General features: G+C 39.5%; 1 protein-coding gene across 1 annotated transcript in view; it reads right to left on the minus strand.

The window, feature by feature from the left end:
• snd1 (staphylococcal nuclease and tudor domain containing 1) overlaps positions 1–24,154 on the minus strand; it is a 907,822-nt gene that overhangs the window by 714,994 nt on the left and 168,674 nt on the right. The window contains exon 12 of the mRNA XM_080207582.1: positions 3,701–3,801. Within this exon, the coding sequence (XP_080063708.1) occupies positions 3,701–3,801 (101 nt within the window). The remainder of the gene's footprint in view (positions 1–3,700; positions 3,802–24,154) is intronic.

Genomic DNA, 24,154 nt, shown 5'->3' on the forward strand with positions numbered 1-24,154 from the left:
GCTAATACTCAACCACTGCACAAGCTTAAGATGGCTCAAGCCATCTTCAAATCAGCTGCTAGATAGCCATTTTGCATTAGAATTGAACAAATTCTCATTCATACAATGGGGCAGCACTTCATGCATTCGCACCAGGACTGAACAAGGAAAACTCAAGACCAGGTGTGCTGTTTCATGGACTACTTAAGTGCTAAGCCTGAGCCAATGGAACACAAAGTTTAAAATTTACATCCATTAATTTACCCATTTCTCAAGCTGCTGACAAAGACAGACCCAAGCATTCAAATTTTAGGAATTTACCCAACCCTAAAGGCCATTTCTGAACTTCCAGATCAAAATTCAAATAGAGCAAATCAGTAACCAAGAAATATACGCAGAGCAGATCTGGTTGCTTGAGCTTTGAAGACTACATTATTAAGGGGATATCTATCTAGACAATTAAAAGAAACAAGTTTGCAGATGTGAAGCACAGGTCGAGGACATAAATACAAGACTCTTCAAACTTGAAACAAAATGAGAAAGAAAAAAATTGATTAAAGCAAAATAAAGTTAGGGTTAGTAAGATGTTATCAACAGAAGCTGGGTAATCACATGGTAAGTAGGAATATGGGTTACAGAAAATGTTAAAACAACTGTTTTACAACGCCCACCACTCGCACCGCCGCCGCCACCTCCCCCCCACCCCCCCACCCCCCTTTACAAAATGCCACAGGACTTTTCCCCAAACAACGTAAACCAGGACAGGTGAAGGTTCATTGAACTGAATGTTAACTATCTTTCCCGGTGAGCACAGGTGCTGCCAGACCAACTGAGCCCTCTGCTTAGGCTCGCCCTCAGTGAACAATGCCAATATGAACATCTGGCAACCTTACATGGGTTTTACACTGCAAAGGTTCATTCAGTCCATCACTGACTTTTTGAAAGAGATACCCACTTTGTCACATTTCCCTGCACTTTTCCTATATTATTTGTAATTCTTTTGAAAACACTTAATTTTCTTTAAGCATCCCAAAGTGATTTATCGTCAAGGTGCTGTATTAATGCAAGTTGTTGTTGCCAGTAAAAGTCATCATGAGTTCTGCCGCCACAAATTTCAGGCCAAATATTCCATCTTGTTACAATGCTTTGCAAAAAGATTTCACCCAACCTCTTCCCTTCATTTAACCAGTTTTCTGCTTGTCAATCTATGGAAACCTCTCAATTTTGAATATAACTGTCATCTCCTCTTTCACTGGTCTATTGAATGGAGCTCCAATTTCTCTGACCAGGTTAGCTAAAGCAATCTTGTAAGTGAGAATCCATCAGTGGGTTATTTTGACAGTTGGGTAACCATGCATGTATTCACTAAGTTGTTCAGTAACTCCAAATGTCCTATCAAAATGATCTTCCATTCTCATCTCCAAAAAAGAAAACGCATTGCAGACCATACAAAGGAAAATATAATGAATGCTGGAAATCCAAATTAAAAACAGATCATGCCAGAAATGCTCAGCAAGTCAGGCAACATTGATACAGAAATTAAAATTCAAGTTTGAGAAAAGCAATATGATACGTTTTCAGCTAGTGGAAGAGGTGGGAAGAGCAGCGAGTGGGACAGTAAGTCAGCATGCTGATGGTGGTATTACGCTGGAGATGGTAGAACTGGCAATGATGTATTGATTGCAAAAGCTGGTGTGATAGAAGATGAGGACAAGGGAAACCCAGTATGCTTCTGGAAGGGAGCGGGAGGGTCACAGTCGAGGGTCCCGTCAACCACAGTTGCAGGAATGAGAGTGGAGGAAGAGGCCCTAGCTGATTAAAAAGCTAAGACATATTGCACATATTCTAGAATGCTGCATTGTCGGAACAGATGAGATAACGATGGAGAAACTGGAAGAATGGAACTGAATCCTTACAGGAAGCTGGATTTGTGGGAATACAGACAAGGTATATAAGTAAGTCCACAGACTTAAATGAATATTGGTTGATTCCCCTGTAATAGAGATAAGGAAGTTAGGGAGGGGAAGGGAAGAATAAGAGATAGACCACATGAAGACGAAAGAGGAGTGGAAATTGAAAGCAAAAATCTGTAAAATTTTCTATTTCAGGGAAAGAACAGAAAGTGGCACCAATATGTACTGGAAAAGAGGTGAGGGAGGGAGCCTGACTAGGATAGCAGCATATATCCCACAAAAAGGAGGCACAGCTAGGACCCGCATGGTTCTTTGCTGTTCAATATCAGAACACATTCAGCGGAGGAGTACTTTCATAATAAAAATACTTTGCTGACATTTCTTCACCAATCAGTAACATATTTCCAGATGATGAGAAAATTAATTAAGCAAAACATTTTTCTATTCACATCAGCAATGTGGTTTATGAAGAGATCTGTATCCCAGAAGAGCTCCATTTGCAGTAGTGGTTCAGACCTATCTGCACAATGTGCTGACCCAGAAAAAAACTTGTACTGACTTGGTATGGTGTTGTACCTAGCTAATGAACATTCTCGACTTAGTTGTCTTAAAACAGTCTTCCCAGCATGCCTAAAAACTTGATTTGTACAGAAAGTAAGGCAATTGCATAGGGATAAAAACATGTTGGAAGAATCAACGAGAAGTTCAATTTAAAATGCTGAGGGACACAAATTTGCAGATACGAGCAAACACTCTGACTTAGATTATAAGCATAGGTTTAAACTTAAACAAGCTTCAAGAGTGGGTAAGGATTATTTTCCCCTTCTTAATACTCTCTTGCTTTCTCCAAGTAGTGAAGCAGGCTCCAAGCAAAACATGTAACTCCAAGATATGGAGGAATGTAATTGAGCAGTCAGCCTCTTCCCTATGTGTCATGAAGACCCAAGGGAGTCTAAAAAGGAACCCTGAGTCCACTGGTTCAAGTTGTACAAATCTCCCATGCAAGAGAAAACAATGTTGTTTTACTCCAGCATTTATTTTTCCTGCACAGTAATACAAAGTGCCATCACAAAATGCTTAATGGTGCAACACTGATATTGGTGAAAATGTACATAGCTAAGGAGTGCAAGTGCAAGTCATAACATGGAGAGGGATGTGTGTGAAATACTTATTTCATTTACTGAATTTACTTGAAGAACACATGACATCCATTGACATTACAACTGAACAAGAGCTCTTTGCTAAAATTTGGCAGTCACTGGTGCAGACAGCAGACGCACAGTTTTTTTCCCTCAACCAGCTCCAGTTGCCCGTGTTTTGGGAACAGCAGTTCCAGTTGGATTCCTAAATCATGCGATTGCATATTTGCAAAATTACTATCCACAGCACACTATTGCCCACAAATATTTTATAACATTATGTTCTCTGGGAAACCAGCAGAAATATTCAAACAAGTTTTTGTAATATTTACTGCATCATAGGAATGAGCACTGCAACATCAATCCCCAGAGACATCACTCAAACAATAGTCTAATGAGTGAGGAACAATGCCTGAGTATGGCATTTTCAGGAATTGACATTTTGGAAGCTGTACACATTTAAATCCCAAAAGATGCTCTTTTGCAAATGTCCAGACTATATGGCGTTAAAACAAATTTAAGCAGCAGAAACATTATTACTGCACTGGTTAGCTGGATGCCACCCTCCCCTTCGCACAGTTAAGTCTTCTGTGATCAAATTATCTTTAATCAATAAAAAAAACACTAACTGGATCTCCAAGAGATCTGCCCCAGTTCTGATCTACTCACATTCCGCCAATAGTAACTGTGGAACACGTGCGTTCAGGGAATGCCGGGGTCACATTCGTGGATGGTGTGGCTTGTCTGATGTAGTCCACTGTTACATTAACCTATTGAACAAAGAGAACACTCAGATCAGCTTCAGATACTTAATTCCTGCCAGCCTTCATGGTGCCAAATTTGGAGAATGCTTACAAGTAGGTAAAAATGAAAAGGAAAATTGCAGATGCTGAAGACCTGAATTGAAAATATTTGATTTCCAAAGCCCAGTCAATATCTCAAAGTTGGACTGATGTCTGAATTGGAAGACTTCATCCCATCAATTATTCTGAGAACGGTCACTACAAGTCATATAAAATATTGACAGATCATAAAACTATATTAAATTGACAGAACATCAGCTATTAAAGAATTTGCTTAAATAGTGAGAAAGAAACTATTTTCTCTTTGGGTCACAATTTTAAAATTAGAGCTGTTATTTCAGGTCAATTTCCTACACTTTTGACAGAATAATAATAGGCACCACTTCCATTTCTAGTTCAAAACATTCAGCCTTTTAATATCAGATTACCACCATGGATATCTTCAAGTTAGCCTCTTCCTCACTCCTACCCCATCTAGCAGGCTGTTGCAGTAACATCCAATACAGAGAGCATTCCTGGACACTTCAGAACTTGTCCACTGTAAACTGTGGTAGATGTGATCAAGAACTGTAACCGGTACATATACATATTAATTAAATATTTTACATATATAAATAAAGCGAGGGTCCCTGCACTGAATAACCTACAGATTTCTAACACAAAGCTGGGCTTGCTTGATATGTAAAACTACTAATTGCATTCTAAGACTGCCTTTCACAATTTTTAAACATCCCTAAATATTTAACAGCCAATGAAGTACATCTGAAGTATAGTCACAGTTGTCCCATAATGCAACCAATTTGCAGTTAGCATTGTCCCATAAACAAGATAACCACTAATTTGCATATTTGCATGCAAAAGCAGTGCTAATTCAGGGATAAATACTGGCCAGAAAATGAGGCAGATACCTTCCTTCTCTTCTTTGTAGTAGTGCCAAAGGATCTTAAGTCCAAACGAAATGATATTAAAATGGCAATATCAAATTAGATTTGTTTCAGAAAGTAATAAAAGAACTGTTAATCAAAGGTAGGAGGAATATGAAGCTTTCTGGTAGACACAAAACTATTACTATTGTAGTTACTATTGTATATGCACATCTATACAATTATTATGAACTGCAAATCAATGGTGTGCTTGTTAAGAAAACAGATGTGAGCCAGACTGACATATAACATCTGTCACAGAATTAAACATATTTCTGGGTATCTGAAGGAATCAAATAGGCTCCTTTTTAGGGCTGACAGGGTCAGGTGAGCCTTTGACTTGCTTTACTGTTTAAATGTGGAAGTATAAGCATTAAACAATTGGTAATGATAGGTTTTTTAGCTTATACTGGTACTTTGTGTATGCATGCCCACATCTGCACCATTAAAAAATATGGCTTCTGGCATGCAGATGGGAATGGCTCCAGTATATTGCAAATTAGAACCGTGGCTCTCAGCCAGAAGTTTTAAGGATCCTCGCAATAACTGGTGAACTGTGCACCGATTTTCCATTAAATAAATAACTTGTTTTAATCTCGTGAGAGAATCCATTTGAAATTAAAGCTCCACAGAATGTGTTTGGGGAGACACCATCTTTAAAAAAAAGTCTCCAAAGCAAGAAACAAAGTGAGTATTGTAAATCAAGAATTTTAAAATGCATCTTGTTTCATGTTAGACTAGGTAAGAGCATAAAGGCAGCTGCTATAAACCACTGATCAGTTGAGTTATTCTGAAATAAAAATATGGAAAGGGAAGCAGTATATTTATGATATTCAAGGGCAAGCTCATATTAGGTTTTCTTTTGCAAAATTGTTTCCTATCGCTACTGAAACGTCAAACTGCAGATGGTACATATCTTACTTAGTTGGGACATCTACGGCGGTTAGTTTCACACCTTGTTTAACTGTAGTGGCCAAGTGAAACGGTACTTATATTCATCAGTGAGGCAAAACTATAACTCAAAACAATCCAATCAAAACAAGAGGATAGGTTTACTATACTATTAGAGACCGATTTGAAAACATTATATTGAAGACATTTATGACCATTAATGCTTTTTAGTTCAAAAGCAAAAACCTACACCACATGCTTGGAGTGGATAGCAGACAATGCATGATTGGATCCCTGTTCCAAGGTAAGAGCAGAACTATATTTGGCCCTATATGCTTTGCCACCACACTGCTCAATGAAATATAAAAATAGCAATCATCATGTGAGAAGTAGTGTAATTTTTAAGGCTGCAAGAGCTAACAGTACAATCAACAGTGATGGACGAGTTCAGCAGCATACAGAAAGGGGGAGGCACATGACAGACAGTTAACTAGGTTACACGAAACAGATAACCGCAGTGATGAGATTAAGCGCAAAATGGGAGTTGAGAGAGTGTTAATTGAAGGAATGACACAATACAAGCCATTTACAGTGTTTAAAGTTAACAAGGTTAACAGCCAAATAAGGGGGAATGACACAATACAAGCCATCACAATGTTTGAAAAACAGTATAAAATGTGTTGTCCACGCGTGTAAGGTGTGCGCACCAGCTCACCCGATCTTGCAAGATTGTATAATAAACTGTGATCGAACGAGACAGCCCGTGGTCGTCTAAGTCCATAATCGGGAGAAAAGGGGAATATATCGGGAGGGCTACCGGCTGGGGAATTTGCCCCGGCGCTCCGAACTCGACCGGTGGAGACCTAACGGTGTCAACGAAACCGGGAGTTGTCTGGTGGCTGCCACGCTAGCGGGTATCTGGCGGATACGGCCGGTTACAAAACTAACACATCACTTAATGGCCAATTGACTGTTACCCATTAGAAAGCCAATTTGAACAACAACCCATGAATTGAAATTTACAGTACTTCGTAAAATGTAACTTCATTTCAGGAGTTCACAACTTTGTGAACACTGCTGTTAGTTTTATACAGAGAATTACATTTAATCCTGTAAATTCCAAGTTCTTGAAGCACAAATAACAAAAATAATTTACAATTAAATGTGCTCTGATCTAAGATTCAAGACTGGCAGCCAATTTAAAATTATTAGCAAGAACTGAATTATCACGTAATCAAAATAACAATTTACGTGGGACAATATACTGGAAACATATTATACTGCAACAGGGATGTAGAATTGCACCTATCATTCTTCAGTAATGTAAATTTTGTGATTGGCTTCTAAAGATTCCAAATTAAATGGAGCTTGTGGGAAGCCAGTCTTCAGAATGGTTTGTAACCAGCATAAATCCCAACTCTGCAACTTAACACCAAATACATCAAAACAAATGAACTAAAGAAAGTTGTTAAGTGTCAATGGCACACTTAAACTAAGCCCAATTAATATCAGAACTGCCTAAAGTCAATCTTTAAAAGTATTTGAAGAACTTCAAGATGAAGGAAAACAGCACAAACTGAAGTCAGGCAATTCCCTTGTTAATATAATACCCTTTTCTAAAAAGTATCAACTATACGGTTGGAGGGTTGCCCAGCCATTTCGCAATTCAATTAAATCACCTGAACATTAATTTCTCCCACATTGAGTTGTGTGGATAGGCTGCCATCCACTGAAACTAAGGCAAAAATGCCCCAAACATGTTTTGTATACAATCCCCATCACTTACTTCATGTCCTTGATTAACACAAACAACTTCCCTATAATGGAGCAAATAGTACTGATCATTTGTCATTGTGCTATAATAAACACATCAACAATTCTGGTCAGTCTGTGCACCTTGTTAAAAGGTGATTAAATCCTAAACTTCCATGGCCTCTAGAACTCCTCCACTGATGCGAGTCCTACTTGTGATTAATCAGCTGGACGGCTTTGAATGGGCTTAACACGACAGCCTGACGATCTGTTACGTATCCAGCACTTCAATCTTTTTTTTAAATTTAGATATAGCTAACTTGTCTCCCCACAACAGCTTCAAATGCTGCAGCATAACAATTATTCAACGCCCCCAGGGGAGCTGCAACTCCTGAAGTCAAGTCACTCCAACACAGAGGCTACTGTTCTAGTAGTCATTCTGTATCAGGCAACAGATGGAATTTTCCATTCCTGCTAGCGGCAGAATTATGATGGGGCTCTTCATTTGTCAGGAGAGAAAAAAAGTTTCCCAATGCAACATGAACTTTGTTTTTCCAAGCTTTAGTGAGGGTTAAAGGCAGGACGAGCTTCCCGACAAACAATAATCAGGAATCACATTTGCATCTCATGCATGCTGATTAAAAAGCCACCTTGCTGGAATGAAATTGGTTCTCCAAATTCATTCCCTACCAGCAAGAATTGGAATGCTCAGTTTTCTGACTGCAATATAAATGTCATGTGCCTGGCAAGCTTCACCTCTTTCACTGGCCTGCTGGCTTGAAATGGAGGGAAAAACGTAAAGGACATACTCAGTAAATGTGTCACTTCAGTTCATTCACATATTCACAGATGCAGGCAATCCTGCCTTGGTAATGGATCTCATCCAAATGAGAAGGGGAGCCCACTGACACAAGGCCAAGAAAAGCAAGGGCTTGAGCAACAAGACGCAGGTCAAGATGTTGGCAATTACGGACCTCTGCAATGGTGGGCATTGGCCCGAGCTTAGATGAATTGCTGATGATGCTCTTGTCTAGGGAGGAGTGAAAAGCAATACTGAAGGCACCCTCATATGTTCCAGAATATGGCTGCTCACATCTGCCAGTTTTTCCAGTCTGAGCTATAGGAGTCTGGCGGAGTCATACAAAACTCCTGGCCTGCAGATGGTGAATATTTGTTTGGGTGTCACTGGCGCAAGGACCATCAACTCCGCAAGCAAAGGCGGGTCAGGACACTTCCTGTCCACCTTACCACAAGATTCACCAAGCACCTCATGGGTGCATAATTAATGAGCAAAATCATGCAAATGCAAACGCCCCTGCCACCCAGTGGGAGTCACACCAATGTTCTCACCTGTCATCAAACAGCTTCCAGAATGGAAAATTCCATCCAATGTCTATGGGTCTGGTGGTTTTTGATAGGAAAGCACCAATTTTGCTTTACTTTCAAAAATTGACCATAAAGCAACAATTAAGATGAAGAAGACACTTTGAATTTTAAGTTACCATTTAAGAACTTTGCTTAGCTATATTTCTACGTCTCAACGACATATATTCCCATCTCAAGAATGGGCCATGTCTTACTGGAGCAAGAGATATATGATTAGTTCAACCTTTCACTTCACCCTCTAGTCTCAAGTCTTGGGTGGAAACCAGCTGGATATCTGCTGATAATGACATGGTGAGGACAATGGGAACTTTGAGCATCAGCATCCCTCTTTAATGAGATTTAAGGGTAAGAAACAAAGAAAGGGGGGTGAGCCAGGTACAGGAAAGGGGGAATTACAAAAAGGAAAGATATATTGCAGTCCAAGAGAAAAATACATTAGAAAAGCACAAAAAACGCCAAATTTAAATGATACTTTAAAACATCTAACAATTGGCTGCATGCAGGAGTGTGTGTTAGCCAGTGAAATTGCTACCTTTCTGGGCCAGAGGCTGTTGGCATTGTATTTACACCTACCATTTTGGTAAAGAGAGACTCTTGTTGTTAGCTACCAGGCTTAAATTTGTGACAAGTTTAATGGAAAGTTAATGAACAAAGGAGTTACTTATAAATAAATAAATGATGGAGTGGCTAAGAACATTTCATTTATCCCATGCAAATGACAGAACCTCAGAAATTGATCAGCAAGTTCAAGAGATCTCTTAATCCCCTGAAATTGCACATAAGGCATGCTTTGTTAACATGCTAATACCTTTACCGCAACACCTAGCCCATTAAAAAATGAAGTAAAGCAGTGTTTCAGTAAAGAATAAGCTTACATCATTGAAGTGACTACTTTATCAATTAAGGCAAAAACAAACTATTCCCAAACTGCTTTGACATGGTATTGTCATCTGAGTCTGTCCTGACCACATTACATCAGCCATAGTGTAAAGCAGACATATTACCTTCACAAAAACATTTTGAAAAGCTATTTTACCCATTACTCTTATAGCAAACTCAAGATTATTTTGAGATAAACGGAAATTTCCACTTTGAAATCTGTGATCTTACATCTTTGCAGGTTGGAACGCAGGAAAACTATTCTGGTAGATTAAGACAGGATGGGTTATAAAATTGGATTCAATTTTTGAGAATTTGTGAAAGCATAATTATGTGGAAAGACATCAGAGAAGATCACAAGCTACAATATTGACTACATCAGGTAGAATAGTCAACCTAGGATCAACAGCAAGCACTCAATATATTGCACAGACCAATCTTAGATCTCTTTACTGTAAACAACCAGAAAGCTTTCCAATAAAACCAAGCCCTTAGATTGTCTCCCTCGAGATTCTATGGTTCTAACCATCACATGAATACAAAACAACTGGAAAGAGATAGCTGCTGCAAAACGCACCCATGTCCATTTGTTCAATGTTTCATTAACGAGCATCATTGCAATTCATGTTATTGGATCTAAATAATGCCAACTTCTCCCAGTGACACAGATCAAAAGTAGGAGATAAAGTTAAATGTTCATATCCAACAGTGACTCAGATGTTTTAATCAAAGTTCAAGGGCAATGCCACCTATTCCAGAATCCCCAAGTGTGCCAAACAATTGAGAACTGATCCCAGAGAACTGATGAGAGTGATCCCAGGGGAAATTTTAAAGCAACCATAAGTTTCAGTTTTTAAAATAATGCCCCATGCAATTCCACTCCTTTTATTTCCTTGATATTCACCAATTCATAACATTATACTCAGCTACTGCAGCCCATCCTGCATGCTCCCTCTTACAATACTGCAAATGTCGCAGGGTTAAAAAGTGGAAGAACACAGCACGTTCATAACACAATCAAATAACCAAGGATAAACCAGCTTATTCTTTCAGTTAGGGTTATTAGGCTTTTGGTCCAATGCCATCTTTTTACCCTCCCATATTTATCATCCCGCTTCCCTCCCTTTTGTGATTGACGCTGTTTTAAACAATTCCACTTTCCTTTTTTTTAGAAAAAATTTGGCAAACATGTTTCTAACTAACAATCCATGTCAATCATTCAAGAGAAGCCTCTGGGACATCTTGTGAAGAATCAGGGAATCAACATGACCCCAGGTTCGGTAGAAGTGCAGGTCAGCAGGATTCATCATTTTTACCAAGAGTATAGGATTCCGATTGGTGCAAAGCTCCCCTTTGTGAGATACTAGTTTAGCCTCACAGCGCCAGGGACCCAAGTTCGATTCCTGGCTTGGGTCACTGTCCACGTGGTGTTTGCACATTCTCCCCATGTCTATGAGAGTTTCCTCTGGGTGGCAGAACCTTTAAGAGTATTGGTAGGCAAAGGGATCTGGGTGTACAGATACACAGGTCATTGAAAATGGCAATGCATGTGGAGAACGTAGTCAAGAAGGCATATGGTATGCTTGCCTTCGTCAGCCGAGGCATTGAGTTTAAAAATTGGCAAGTCATGTTGCAGCTTTATAGAACCTTATTTAGGCCGCACTTGGAATATAGCATTCAATTCTGGTCGCCACACGACCAGAAAGATGTGGAGGCTTCGAAGAGGGTACAGAAAGGGTTCACCAGGATGTTGCCTGGTATGGAGAGCATTAGCTAGGAGGACAGGTTGGAGAAACTTGCTTTGTTCTCTCTCACTGGAGCGACAGAGGTTGAGGGGAGACCTGATAAAAGTCTACAAGATTGAGAGGCATGGACAGAGTGGATAGTCATAAGCTTTTTCCCCCAGAGTGGAAACGTCAATTATGGGGGAGCATAGGTTTAAGGTGCAAGGGGCAAGGTTTAAAGGAAATGTATAAGGCAGATTTTTTACCCAGAGGGTAGTGGATGTCTGGAACTCGTTGATGGGGGTAGTAGTGGCTTTTAGATATAGGAGTGACTTTTAAGGGGCCTCTTGACAAATACATGAATACGATGGGAATAGAGGGCTATGGTCCCCGGAAGGGTAGGGGGTTTTAGTTAAGTCAGGCAGCATAGTCGGTGCAGGCTTGAAGGGCCAAAGAGCCTGGGAAAAAGCTTATGACTATCCACTCTGCCCATACCTCTCATAATCTTGTAGACTTTTATCAGGTCTCCCCTCAACCTCTGTCACTCCAGTGAGAACAAAGCAAATTTCTCCAAGCTCTCCTCATAGCTAATGCCCTCCATACCAGGCAACGTCCTTTTCTGAATCGTCTCCAAAGCCTCCACATCCTTCTGGTAGTGTGGCAACCAGAACTGAACACTATATTCCAAGTACAGCCTAACTAAAGTTCTATAAAGTTGCAACATGACTTGCCAATTTTTAAACTCAATACCCCTGCCGATGAAGGCACGCATGCCATATGACTTCTTGACTACGTTCTCCACATGCGTTGCCTGTAATTTTCTTTGTTCTTTGCTTCGGTTTCCTCCCGCATTCTGAAAGACGTGCTGGTTAGGTGCACTGACCCAAACGGGCACCAAAGTATGGCGACTAGGGTAATGTCACAGTAAACTTCATTGCTGTGTTAATGTAAGCCTTACTTGTGACTAATAAACTTTACCTTTCCTTTACTAATTTTTGCTTAAAAAATAATCCTATTTAATTCATGTAGCTTTAAAAAGCCACACTCTATATTTCTAAATGGGTAAGGAGTGTGTTTTATTCTTTTTGATCGCAAATTTCACTATGAGATACAAGATATCTTTTAAATCAATGAAATGTATACAGCATTACGGCTATGCAATGCTGATGAATTGAAGACAAGTTAAGAACATAAGAACATAAGAAACAGGAGCAGGAGTAGGCCATCCAGCCCTTCAAGCCTGCCCCGCCATTCAATAAGATCATGGCTGATCTGTCACTGCTCAGTTCCACTTTCCCGCCCTCTCCCCATAACCCTTAATCCCCTCTCCTATCAAAAACCCATGTCATTCGTGAGCATGTCTCATCATTCAGCTTGATTATGGTTGGTCTGTCCTTCACTCCCATTTAAATGACTTGATTCAGTATCCCTTCCCTTCTACCCAACAGATATCAATCCAAGTTTTGAAAACTTCAACTGACCAGCTTACTGTCTTGAAGGGTGCTTTCCAAATTTTTATTACCTTGTGTGCAACGTTTCCTGCTATTGCTCCTACATGGCTTAGCTCTAATTTCAAGATTATAAGAACATAAGAAATAGGAGCAGGAGTAGGCCATCTAGCCCTTTGAGCCTGCCCCGCCATTCAATAAGATCATTTCTCCCCATAACCCTTAATCCCCTCTCTTATCAAAAACCCATCAACCCGCGTCTTAAAAATATTTAGCGAGGCAGCCTCCACCACTTCAACGGGCAGAGAATTCCAGAGATTCACCACCCTTTGAGTGAAGAAGTTCCTCCTCAACTCCGTTCTAAACCGCCCCCCTTTTATCTTGACGCTGTGCCCCCTAGTCCTACTGTCTTTTTTGAGCGGGAAGAGTCTCTCCACCTCTATCCTATCCAACCCATTCATCATCTTATACGTCTCAATGAGATCTCCCCTCATTCTTCTAAACTCTAACGAGTACAAGCCCAGTTTATTCAGCCTCTCCTCATAGCTCAACCCCCTCAACTCCGGTATCAGCCTAGTAAACCTCCTCTGCACTCCCTCCAAGGCCAAAATATCTTTGCGCAGGTGCGGCGCCCAAAACTGCACACAGTACTCCAGCTGCAGCCTCACCAATGCCCTATACAGCTGCAGCAAGACCTCCCTACTTTTATATTCAATCCCCCTCGCTATGAAGGCCAGCATCCCATTCGCCTTCCTGACCACCTGCTGCACCTGCAAGCTGGGTTTTTGCGACTCATGCACAAGGACCCCGAGGTCCCTCTGCACCATCGCCTGCTGCAGTTTTTCGCCCCGTAAGTAATAGTCCTTCCTACCATTCTTCCTACCAAAGTGGACCACCTCACACTTGCCAACATTAAATTCCATTTGCCATTTCCTGGCCCATTCGCCCAGCCTATCTAGATCCTTCTGCAGACTCTCCACACCCTCCGCACAATTTGCCTTGTTCTGGATTCCCCAATTAGAGGAAATTATTTCTCTGTATCTGTACCACAAAGCACCCAGATTAGATCACCCTCAATCATCTAAACACGCTCCCTTTTCTCAATGAGGAATTAGCAAATGGGTTTTCCATTGTTGTCAACCGAAAGCCTACTTTAAATGGTCAATATACACATTGGATTCATAACTCAACATGCTGGAAGATTGGTTTTATTAGCAATCTTGTAACTGGGCCCAAACCATTTGCTCGCCTTGCAAATCTGATGTACAAATAGAGAGCAAAGCCATCCTGCAGGACAATGATCTATCCTGATCATATCACTGTTCAGTGTGTATCACACTAAACCAAAAGCCACGGTTTTCAGACCTGAAAAGTGCCTGTTCTATTTCAAATTATCCTGGAAAGGCAAAATATCTCAACATTTGAGCAACAGGTGAAGCAAGCCATTTGACACTGCTAATGTGCATTGGTTATGTGAGTGGTATTTTCCACTAAAAGAATGCTGTTGCCTGTTCAAAAGAATGCTTTGTCTGTCATACAATTGAGCAACTTGAATGAATTTCAGAGCCAGTGCAATGGCAGGTGGCCATATGCCCATTGATTAGCTGGCTGAATCAACATGTTCCTTTGGTTGTTCTTAAAGGGCAGAGAACAGGGGCCATATTTAACCAAGCCACACTTGCAAAACCCAGATCAAAAGACCTATTGTTTGATGTGGTTCTGCAAATGGAAAACACGTGCTAAACAATCCTGAGTGTGTTAACAGTAACATGAACAACCAATTTAAAAATCAGTCAGGCTCATAATGTGGCTCGTTTACGGTTGCTAGGATTCACACAAAAGGTCGTTTCTATGCAAAAAGGAACATACCTTGTACCTTTTTTTAAATTATCTGAGCTTCGGGAGTTGATAGTTCCCTTTCTCCATGGCAATACTTCTGCCGATCAGAATTGACTTGACAATTAATCAGCCACCATAACCCTTTTCTCCTGTAGTATAATTTATTGTGATTGTTTGAAATCTGGCAATCTTGTGCAATACAAAATGCTTTAAACAACATATCCTTTTTTCAGCAATATTCAAGGTCTGTATCATTAAGTGACTGTTCATCAAAATTTCAGAGATGAAAAACCAGGTTTATGTCACCTGACCTTATTAATATAACTTAAATCCTGGTATTATTTTCAAAACTGTGATACACCTTCTAAGGCCAACATATCTGGCCTAAAGTTAGGTACCCAAAATTGAACTGCATACTCCAAATCACTAAGGTTGGTTGTCTACACAACTGAAACATCAACACTCAGTATTCCAATCCATTATGGTAAAGACGATCACTCTACTAATCTTGCTGATTACTTATCTAACTGCACTTTTAGAGTCATCAAATCCCTACAGTGCAGGAGGAGGCCATTCAGTCCATTGCATCTGCACTGACTCTCTAACAGAGCATCTTACCCAGGCCTACCCCTTGCCATATACCTGTCCCTCCAATCCCCTTAACCTTCACAACTTTGTTCACATGTATATTTCTGGACTGCAGAGGAAACTGAGGCACCTGGAGGAAATCCACACAGGCATGAGCAGAACTTGTAAACTCCACATAGTCAGTCACCCAAGGCCAGAATTGAACCCAGTCCCTGGTGCTGTGAGGCAGCAGTGCTAACTATCTGCACCTATTAGTTACTCATACACATACGCATCCAAGACCATTCATCAATTCTCAATTCCTAGAATCTTCAAAAAAAATTACGATTTTCTGTCCTCAAATTCAAAATGGGTTAAGAAAATTGCCAACTCTTACCTGACTACAGAGTGCTTAGAAATTGGGGATAAGCACGGCCATTCAGGAAACAGAGTTTATGATAGAGTAGTTTGTGAACTCAGAATTTATATATTATGTAGTTAGTTTGCTTTTAAATTCCGAGTATTTCTATTTAAAAACAAACCAGCAGACAAGCTTTAGTCTTAAGATAAAGGTTAGTTTATTACAAAAACTACTGCTGAAAGTTAAAAAACACACGCACAAAGATTAAACTGCAGGTAAAGGCAATCAAGATTCTTGAAGATGAAATGTTGAATTAGTCTCTGAGGTATTGCTACAGGTTGTTCCTTGAATTCCTTTTTCCCCCAAGCAAAGGGGTTGAAACTTTAGGTTTGGTTCAGCAGTTGTCATAGCTTTTGAGAGTTGGAGCTTTGCCTTTGCAAGTAGATTCAGCAAGCAGATCACATTCTGGGAGAGTGTGACAGCTCCTGTTTTCACTTCTACGGGACTGGAGGTGGTGGCCCTTGTAAGCCTTATTTAGAACATCAGTCCAATTGCTGATTTGTTTCAATTATTTGTTTGTTTCAAGGTGTTCATCTCATGACGTTCAAGATAGTTCTCTCATTGAAATACATACTCTTTAATCCTTCTTTAGATAAGGTGACATGGTGGCACAGTGGTTAGCACAGCTGCCTGTCAGCTCCAGGATCCTGGGTTTGATTCCAGTCCGTGGAGTCTGCATGTTCTCCCCGTTTCTGCATGGGTTTCCTCCCACAGTCCAAAGAAGTTTAGGTTAGGTGGATTGACAACAATAAATTGCCCTTTAGTGCCCTTGGCCTTGTTAAGTTGCCCCTTAGTATCCTAAGATGCGTAGAGTAGGTAGGGGTGGCCTCGCGTAAAAAGCTCTGTCGGCAAGTCAGTGTAGACTCGATAGGCCAAATGTCTTCTTCCTGCACTATATGGATTCTGTGATAAGCAGTTTGATAAGGTTTTGGAACCAACACAGAAATATACCACGTTGTCCGTCCGTATGTGCCTGTAGTAGGGCAACCCAGTGAACTTGGGCTGCAGCAGGAGAGGAAAGAATGAAGATTAACAGACAGATAAACTCTAGCATCCACACACTCTGCAGGCAGACACATGAAAAATTACAAATAACTACATCCCAGATGGCACTAAATAGTCACACCCAAGGTGAGATCTTTCCGAGGTTACAGCAACAATAAGAGAATCAACATCACTTAGCGATTCCACAATGTCTAGAAGTCACTGTGCCTCTGGAAAACTAATCAAGTATCAGACAAATGAGGGAAAATTAACACACCATTGAAATCGGCTTAATGACCATAGTGCTTTGATATTGCATACGAGTAGACAGGATATGTTCAGAAAACAATTAAAGATAAATCACAGGACAATGGAGCAGCATAATGTGATCAAGACAGAACTTGAACAAATTTAAAATAACAATATAATGACCTAATCAAAATATAGTGCTTTGCAATGCGAAAACATAAAATAATGTGTAAGCACCTATGGTGGGTGGAACAACTCAGGAACAAGCTGGAATTACACCTCCAAGTGCTGCTCTCCCTCACGCATGGGAAATTCTATATGGTCTTGGAAGACTCAGTCCATTCATTCCCTCCAACATTGTTTTTCAAACACCTGCCCTTAAAATCTATATCATAACTACACATTTCTGATACCGTGTACTCCCTATGGCCAGTGAGATCAATGCTCTGGACTTTTCACAATTTCAACTGTAAATTGGGTTTTAACAAGGTGTAAATACTTTACTGAATTTCTGATACACAAATAGGTATAAGTGGCACCTTTGTATTCTACTCCCATCGTATTAGCACAAAGTCAGCATTACGTCTGATAGTCAGCTGCCCACGATAAGCATGGCTAGTGGAAGAGGCAAATTAAGAACACGATTATAGGGATCACACGTGGGGAGCCAGAAGTTTCAAACTGTGGACTATCACAATATATTTAATAAAACATCTCCATGCTCAATAATGAGGTATTGCAGTTTCTATCTTAAATTGAGGAGGCGAATATGCACTTTCCGGCACAACGGAACCAGTGTGTACAAACGAACACCATTCTGTCAAACTGTAGCTCAGTAAATGGCAGGATCCAACAGGGAACAAAATTAGAACTATGCTTTTCCTAGTTATGACTAATGACTTCCAATTAAAAATTTCCAACTTTTAAGTAGGTCAACTATTCAAATAGTCTGAAATAAGCAAGGGAAAACTGTTCATGATTATGGTCAAAATGTAATGATAAAATAAAAACTGTTACAACTAAATCATCATAACAAAAACATGATATTATTTAAACAAAAATTTCAAAAAGACAGTTGCCAATGATAATATGACCAATAAACAATCAAAATCAAATGTGTGCACAAAAGTGTTGGAAGGAGCAATCTCAAAAGGATCTTACGTTACTCGTGTCACCTTCATCTCCAACAAGGCAAACAGATTAACATGCGAATTCAGCACAGAGTATTTAAGGTTTTTCCTTGCAAGGAGGGAGAAAGATAAATGTTTAAAATGTTCAAAAAGGAATCATCATATTCTTCTGGATAAAGAAAATGCATCAGGATTATCAACAGAAATGGTAGAAAATTCAATTCAACAAGGTTTAGAAAGTTATCCTCATTGGGTAATCTCACACAGACATTACGGTAAAGGATTTAAACATAATCAAGACACACAAACCTCTGCAAAACTATTAAGATTCAAGTCCTTTCATGATGTACTGAGCATAATGCTAAGAGAAAGTTAGAAGGTACACCTTTCCATTGAATCAGAGATATGACAAGGAACTAGGTCACAAAAAGCCAATAAAATTAACACAATACACCAAGGTGTACTGCACTGTGGCACAACCAATAACAACTTTTATTTAATATTGCACCTTTAATGTAGAAAAATGACCCAAGGCAAGTAAGACAAGAACAAAAAAATGGACACAGATTCAAAGAACAAATGAAATCTTTACCAGAGGGGGGCTGCAAAGAGTCTTAAAAAAGAAAGGTGGGTAAGCAGAGGCTTTCAGGAAGACAGCTCTGAAAGAAAGTCATCCAGAACAGCAAGTTATTCAGAAAAATTGCATTTATACAACGCCTTTCACAAATGCACGACATTCTAAAATGCTTGAACCAGGTTAGTGTTCTAAAGTATGCAATCCCACAGAGCTCCTATAAATAGCAATAATGACCAGATAATCTATTTTTTAATGTCAATTGTGTGATTTTGAGCAACACTTCACATACATCTCCCCTGCTGCTCTTCATATCACTACCTGTAAACTTCAGTCCAGTGCACTATTCAACATTATTATTTCTAAGATGTAAACATTCAGATCCACATCAAAACAGGCTTAACAGCTGGTATGGCAGATAATTTTGACTGAATACTTCAGCATTTTTAAATTTGAGACAATAGAGGCCCCCAACTTTAGAGCATTTATGCCGAGTTAGTTTCAAAGTTTTGACCAATGTTAATTCCATTTTGCTCGAACTTCTCAATGCCAAATTCCACTATCGTGCAGATATAATGTTATATATTTAAGCTAGTTGCACGATTGTTTTAAAAAAGTCACATGATTTGATGATGATACTGGGATATTTCACAAGCTGTTGCTTGGTTTCATTTTCTACTCTGTACAGGCAGCAGCTCCTTTTAGTTTGAGTCACACCATATCTTTTGATTTTTGTTTAAAACTCACAACCCCAAATAGTAAGGACATTACAAAAAGAAAATTGGCAATGAGTTCGGATTTTTTTGTCAAAAACATTGTGAATTAAAGGTTAAAGTACCAGTAAAGGTAGGCCGAGAAAGATTAATATATATACGCCCACACACCGAGCAATGAATAGTGCCTGCAAGAGAAATCGCGAGTCAATTAGGTGCCAGGGATCTGTTTACTGAATAAAATGAATCATGGAGGTCCCATGCTGAGCAGTTTCAGTATTTTTTTTACAAGTGAATAAAGGTGAAAATGAGTTGTTCATACCGGTACCAACTTTTCTCAACACAATAGGAAGTAAAAACCTTCAATTTGTTCTGGAGCTTGGCTCTTCCATCAAACCTCGGAAACGAAACTTACAATGACTTAACAAAGATCCTTGAAGAGCATTACGCTCCAAAACCACTCATCATTGTGGAACAGTTCCGATTCAACTAAAGGAAATCAAGAGGAAAATGAAAGCATTGCTCGAATTTATGGCATCCTTAAAAAGCTGATACAGCATTGAGTTTGGTGAGTCATTAGAAGATACTCTTCGAGATTGTCTACTCTGTGGTCTTCAAAATGAGACTATCCAAAGGAGATTGCTTATTGAACACGCTTTGATTTTAAAGACAGCATAGAAATCACAGTCGATGGAAATCATGCACAAGAGGCTTCATAATTGGGTGCAGGAATGGAAATCCACAACTTGGGAACTGCCCATAAGTAGTTAAAACATCAACAGGCATATCACAGATGTGCCAAAATGGGCAGTGAGCGAATGCTGAAGCAAATATAGTCAATAAGTGTGGCAAAATGGGCCACACTGCAGAAGCTTGTTGGGCAAGATCAGCTTCCCTTGAGAAGAATACGAACAACTTGGATACCTTCAAGAACAAGTTGCATTCTACAAAAAGAATCAACAACATGGAAGAAATAAAAATGAGAATGATCAGAAATATGATGAAGAGCTCTGACTGAACATCTTACCCATAGAGCGAATCTCAGATTCTGTGCGATTCCAAAGTTAAGCGAGCAACTTTATGGGATAGAAGTTGATACTGATGCTGCTGTATCTTTAATTCCTGAGACCATGCCGTTAAAAGGTCATATCACGTGAACGCAGAGTTGAGAGCACAAACACACAGTTCATGGTAATTTTTCAGTTCTATTTGGGAGATCATGGCTGAAGAATAGCTTAAAGGAATGCTATCAATAGATTGGTCGATGTTAAAATAGATCTACAGCACCTTTTGGATAAACTACCATTACTGCTTGCGACACTTCACCTTGTGGAGTAGGGGCAGTCATTTCACATATTATGCCACAAGTGAGAAATAGGTATGAGCCATAGTTTTAGCAAAAACAAGTCAATTTTCTTAGATGGTTCAAACTGAAGATGAACTAGTTTGGTGATGCTATGCTGGTCACTTGTTTTCATTTCAATGATTTCTCAGAACCATCTCCAGAATTACCAAAATCTTTAGTCCCTATTGTTGCGGATACTAACACAAAAGACTTAGCTGAATGAGAGATGACTGCATCTATGCTATTGTAACACATGAGAATGATGCAGAAATAGTTCCAAGTGAGGAAATAGCTGCTGAAGTCCCAAATCATATGTCAAGGGCAGCCAAATTCTAGAATGTTGCATACTTTTTTATTGACTGTGTATAATGATTAATGATGCATGGTAGTCTGTCTACAATATTATTGGTCCCACGTATAACATCTCAGTAATTTGTCATGCCCACAGGAGTAAAGGAATTGGGGGGGGGGGGGGGGGGGGGGGGGGGGGGGGGGGGGGATGTTACATATTTACATGGTTGTATGATTTCTTTAAGAGCCAGTCAAATGATTTGATGGTAATCTTATTCCAGTGTTCCACTGGCTCCTGCTAAAGTCAATTTTCTACAGGCAACAACTCCTTCAGTAAATCTGCTGTTAGTTTGAATCCACGTGTGCAAACACTTTTTTTTTTAAAACCAACCATTACCATTGTTAGGGCATTAAATATACTACAACAGAGTTAACACAAGATACTTTTGAAGGAACTATCACAGGATGGCATTCTTAACAATACTATAAAGTTTGAAGGGATTCAAACTCAAATGAAATATAAGTGCTACGGTGCTAGTTTTATATTGATTTTCACATATTACAAAACTGGGTTTCTTTTGGTTCACTCACACTATCAGATAGTTTTCAAATTGCTATTATATTTTAGAGACACAACTTAATACTTTTTAAAAAAGACACATTCAAGTTTTTTTAATCATATTGCGCTTGAGTGTGCATACAGAGTGAACAGCTGTAGATAGTTTACAACAGCTCATTATTATTCATGGCTCTCCCTGTTAGCTTCCTCAACTGTAATGCAACCAGAAGTTTCAGCACACAAAAGGACAACTTCTGCTTCAACAAGATCTCCTTTAAAAAGATCAGCAGAGGCACAGTGATCCAGCTGGTAATGGAACACACAAATCATTAAGGTCCCAGCTATGAACCCTTAGTTCATCTTTTTATCTGATGTCAGAGTGGTAATTACAATCACTACAATTGGCTTAATGCATTCTCTCTCAGATATCCCATTCCTGGTCATTATCTTAATGGAAGCTTCTGGAAAATTAGTATGCATATGGATCCTAGATATGAACATAATTGGCTGTGAAGCTTTCCACACACAAAGTCTGCCAAAACAACTCACTAGCCTCACATGTCTACAGAATGTACGATTCAACAAAGTGCTTGGTGCTTGAGTGACCCCAGCTACCCTTCTAGATGAGTAATCTTGGGCTGGAACACAAGCAGTGGAGATACTTTCTATGTGGTCACCAAGACATGTGAAGTGTCCCTGAAGTTTCCACACGGTGCAGGAATTACAAGTAACAGAACATCCATGCTCATCCATGATGTAAAATCAAAACCATCTACTCCCTCTTTAGCAACCTGGCTGGAGCCCCATTTGAACTATTAATTTCAATTAATACCTCTAGAAGCACTCTGAACTTATAACCTAATATATTCACCTACTACCATAGTAACTAGATTCAAATTCTTAATTTCCCAGCTCCCAATTCGAAACAAATACCCAAAATTCATAGGAAAGGAAAAAAATACACACCAATCAATCATGTACGCAAGCATTGCACAAGGACATAACTAAATTATAGTCCAATGCCCAATCCCAGGAATGTTCAGGATTTACCTAGTTAAGTTTAGGATAACGGATCATTTTTTGGAACAGAAATTACATAAAAGCCCAACAGACTGTCAGTGCAGTTGGCTTGAAAAAGATGGAAATAAATATGATGGCTTGCATCTAGACTGAAATACTATCAGTTCTAAAGTCATTAAAACTTGCTCAACCATGAGTTTCAAACTTAAGAATTTCTGAATTACATAGGCCCGGAACATTACCCTGGTAATGCCCATAAGTCACAATTTCCAATAAAAGGTTCAGCAGGTGCATATGTTTTGCCTGCCTGTTGAGGATGATGCAGATAAAAAGCAGAAGCAATGGATATCAAATATTAACGTGGCAACTGTGTTTATATCGATATACCCTATACATTTATCCTGATGAATCCATATCCCAGGGTGAACCATCAAATTTAAACAACAATTTATAATAAATATCCAAATACCCTTTTCACAAGAGCCTTCAGAAATCTAAACAGGAGATTCCCCAATACCAGTGCAAATATCAACTACTTCTGAGAATTACAAATCCACATTGAAAGAGTCTCTATTCAATTGGGACAACAGCATCATAAACTCAGTAGTGAGGAGATAACAACTGAAATGGACAAATGCAGGCAAGCATCTTAAACTCCTGAGTAAGTTGGATGAATTGAATGGCTTTCCCATTGTTCCTACTCGCTTATGTTTATAGACTCAAGTGGGCATACTTTAAAATATCTCTGCCATTTAGAACACTAAATAGAAAAGGTGGTCTCTTAACTATAAACAGTCAATCAAGTCTCAACTAACCTTAAATTTATATGGTCCAGGCTAAGAAAAGCATTGGATGAATTTAGTCACAGAAAAAAAGATTACATTCAGACGTTCACAGGTTGGCAAGTTTAGTGTGAATTATTTTTAGAATTAAGAATCAGAAAGACAAACATGCATGTATCAACTGACGTACTGAAGGTCATGATGCTATCCTTTGCTCACATAATAGACACTGCACTTGAAATAACAATTCACTATGTGAAACACTTCAAAACACTGTCACTATTATACAAATGCAAGTACAATAGTCTGCTGCAAAACATTCAAAATGAAGCAGATAGCAATCGAGAAACATATTCTGGAGTTCTCAATTGAGTATTCCCTCAAAAACTAGCCAGCCTTTTTTCTCTTCCCAGCCCAATCTATAGCAACTGTATCTGTCTCTAAACTCAGTCCTGAACTTCCGAAATGTAAACAGAAAATGCTAGAAACACTCAGCAGATCAGACAAAAATTGTGAAGAAACAGGTTTAACCAGTTGAATTTTCACCCAGCTGCAGATGCAGGGCTGGAGGAAGAAAAGCCCTCAAAATTCCCTCTACTGAGCAGCATAGCAGTCCATCACCACAGTCCTGCCTCCAGGCAACTTTCATTGATGCTGAATCAATGCGATAGCTACACTGTCATTGGAACAGAAATGGACCATTCAGCCCATCAAGCCTGTTCCACCATTCAATGAGATCTCCGCTGATCAGTGGAATAACTCCGCTGATCAGTGGAATAACTCCGCTGATCAGTGGAATAACTCCGCTGATCAGTGGAATAACTCCGCTGATCAGTGGAATAA

Source organism: Carcharhinus amblyrhynchos, chromosome 19 (genome assembly GCF_965287045.1).
Source record: "Carcharhinus amblyrhynchos chromosome 19, sCarAmb.v2.hapA, whole genome shotgun sequence".
In the NCBI taxonomy this organism is placed as follows: Eukaryota; Metazoa; Chordata; class Chondrichthyes; order Carcharhiniformes; family Carcharhinidae; genus Carcharhinus; species Carcharhinus amblyrhynchos.